Source organism: Propithecus coquereli, unplaced genomic scaffold (genome assembly GCF_000956105.1).
Source record: "Propithecus coquereli isolate 6110/MARCELLA unplaced genomic scaffold, Pcoq_1.0 Scaffold36, whole genome shotgun sequence".
Taxonomy (NCBI): Eukaryota; Metazoa; Chordata; class Mammalia; order Primates; family Indriidae; genus Propithecus; species Propithecus coquereli.
In genome coordinates this window covers 3,242,280-3,243,610 of record NW_012149285.1, presented here as the reverse complement: position 1 = coordinate 3,243,610, position 1,331 = coordinate 3,242,280, and the positions used below count along the sequence as shown (strand labels likewise).

General features: G+C 36.5%; 1 protein-coding gene across 4 annotated transcripts in view; it reads right to left on the bottom strand.

The window, feature by feature from the left end:
- The window catches only part of GPM6A (glycoprotein M6A), a 472,863-nt gene that overhangs the window by 113,983 nt on the left and 357,549 nt on the right, over positions 1-1,331 (bottom strand). For 3 of the 4 annotated variants that reach the window (XM_012651660.1, XM_012651661.1, XM_012651659.1), the window contains one exon: positions 645-837. The exons of the other annotated variant lie outside the window; for it this stretch is intronic. In XM_012651660.1, the coding sequence (XP_012507114.1) occupies positions 645-837 (193 nt within the window). The remainder of the gene's footprint in view (positions 1-644; positions 838-1,331) is intronic. 4 annotated transcript variants of the gene reach the window in all.

The window sequence follows — 1,331 nt, the reverse complement described above, 5'->3', positions numbered from 1 at the left end:
AGACTGTATGAGTTACTTTTCTGAAAAATATTATTTTAACATCATCATAATTTAGTGATCTCAGGAGTTTACATTTTATAAGAAAAAAGTATAATTTTTCTTTGCAAAAAACCTACTCAATTGCTTATGATTTATCCTTTTACAGAAAACACAAAGAAACTTTCACAACGATTACACAATTTCTGAAAGGCAGTGAAAGTAAGATGATACCGTACCCACAGTTGAGTTCGTTTTTTTGAAAGGGTGGGCGTACCCATGGAGTTTTGGTAATTTTCCTAGAATTAGCCATAAGGTCCAGATTTGTACCTGGCTCTGTTCTCTATTCTCTGTTCTATGCTATTAGAATAGCCTCTGCTCAAATTAAAAGAGCAAGAGAATTGCAAATATTCCACTTAATGGTACCTGAATTGTGGACCTGACAGTCAAAGCACAGATTAAGCCCAAATTAAGTTGGCCTTCGATCCTGTGCTAAGTGCCCTGTGTTGGTGGTTGTGAAGGTCAGCGCTCTTCTGAATCATGTATGCCCTGAGAGTGTTTATTTCATATATATCATCACATCACTTAACTCTAGACCCCTATTTACTTAACACACAGCACTGTAGACACATACATTCAAAATAAGAAGCAATACCAGAGTGACTTACATGGTAAAAACATCCAGTGTATCTCCAGCAGTTCTTGCCATCTCAAAGTAGGTTTGCAGAATGTTGACAGTTCCAGAAAGTGCTTCATGACCACAGCCGCAGAACAGGGCAACACCCGCATAGAGCAGGATGGTGGCAATCAGAGAAGCATAGGGAATGCCTCCCAGGCATTTAATACAACACTCAAAACACCCTGTAGAAGAATAACAGGAAAAAAATGAGAAATTCATATTATCTGTTCATCTAAAAAAGTTATCAAACTTCAGCACTATGGGAAAGTACATTTGCTTTGATAGATACTAGGTCAACCATGTAAATCAAGTCCTAGGGTGCCATGGAGGATATTAAGATCAAGTTACTTAATTATAAACCCTTCCTCTACAGACAGGAGAATGCTTCCTACTACTGATGGCTTTCGCCTCTGCCACAAAACCCACAACGGCCCTTCCTTCTAATTAGTCTTCACCATACATGCATGTATGTCATTCTATCTTGAATATATTGCTCTCGAATTTCACATTTATGTTTTTATTTCAATGGTATTCATTCTTTTGAACTCCCTGTATCTGTATTTATCCTTTTTCTTATAACAGATTTTTTTTTAATGATATGTAATAGTTGTATATATTTTGGGGGCACATGAAATATTTTGATACATGTATACAATGTGTAATGATCAAATCAGGG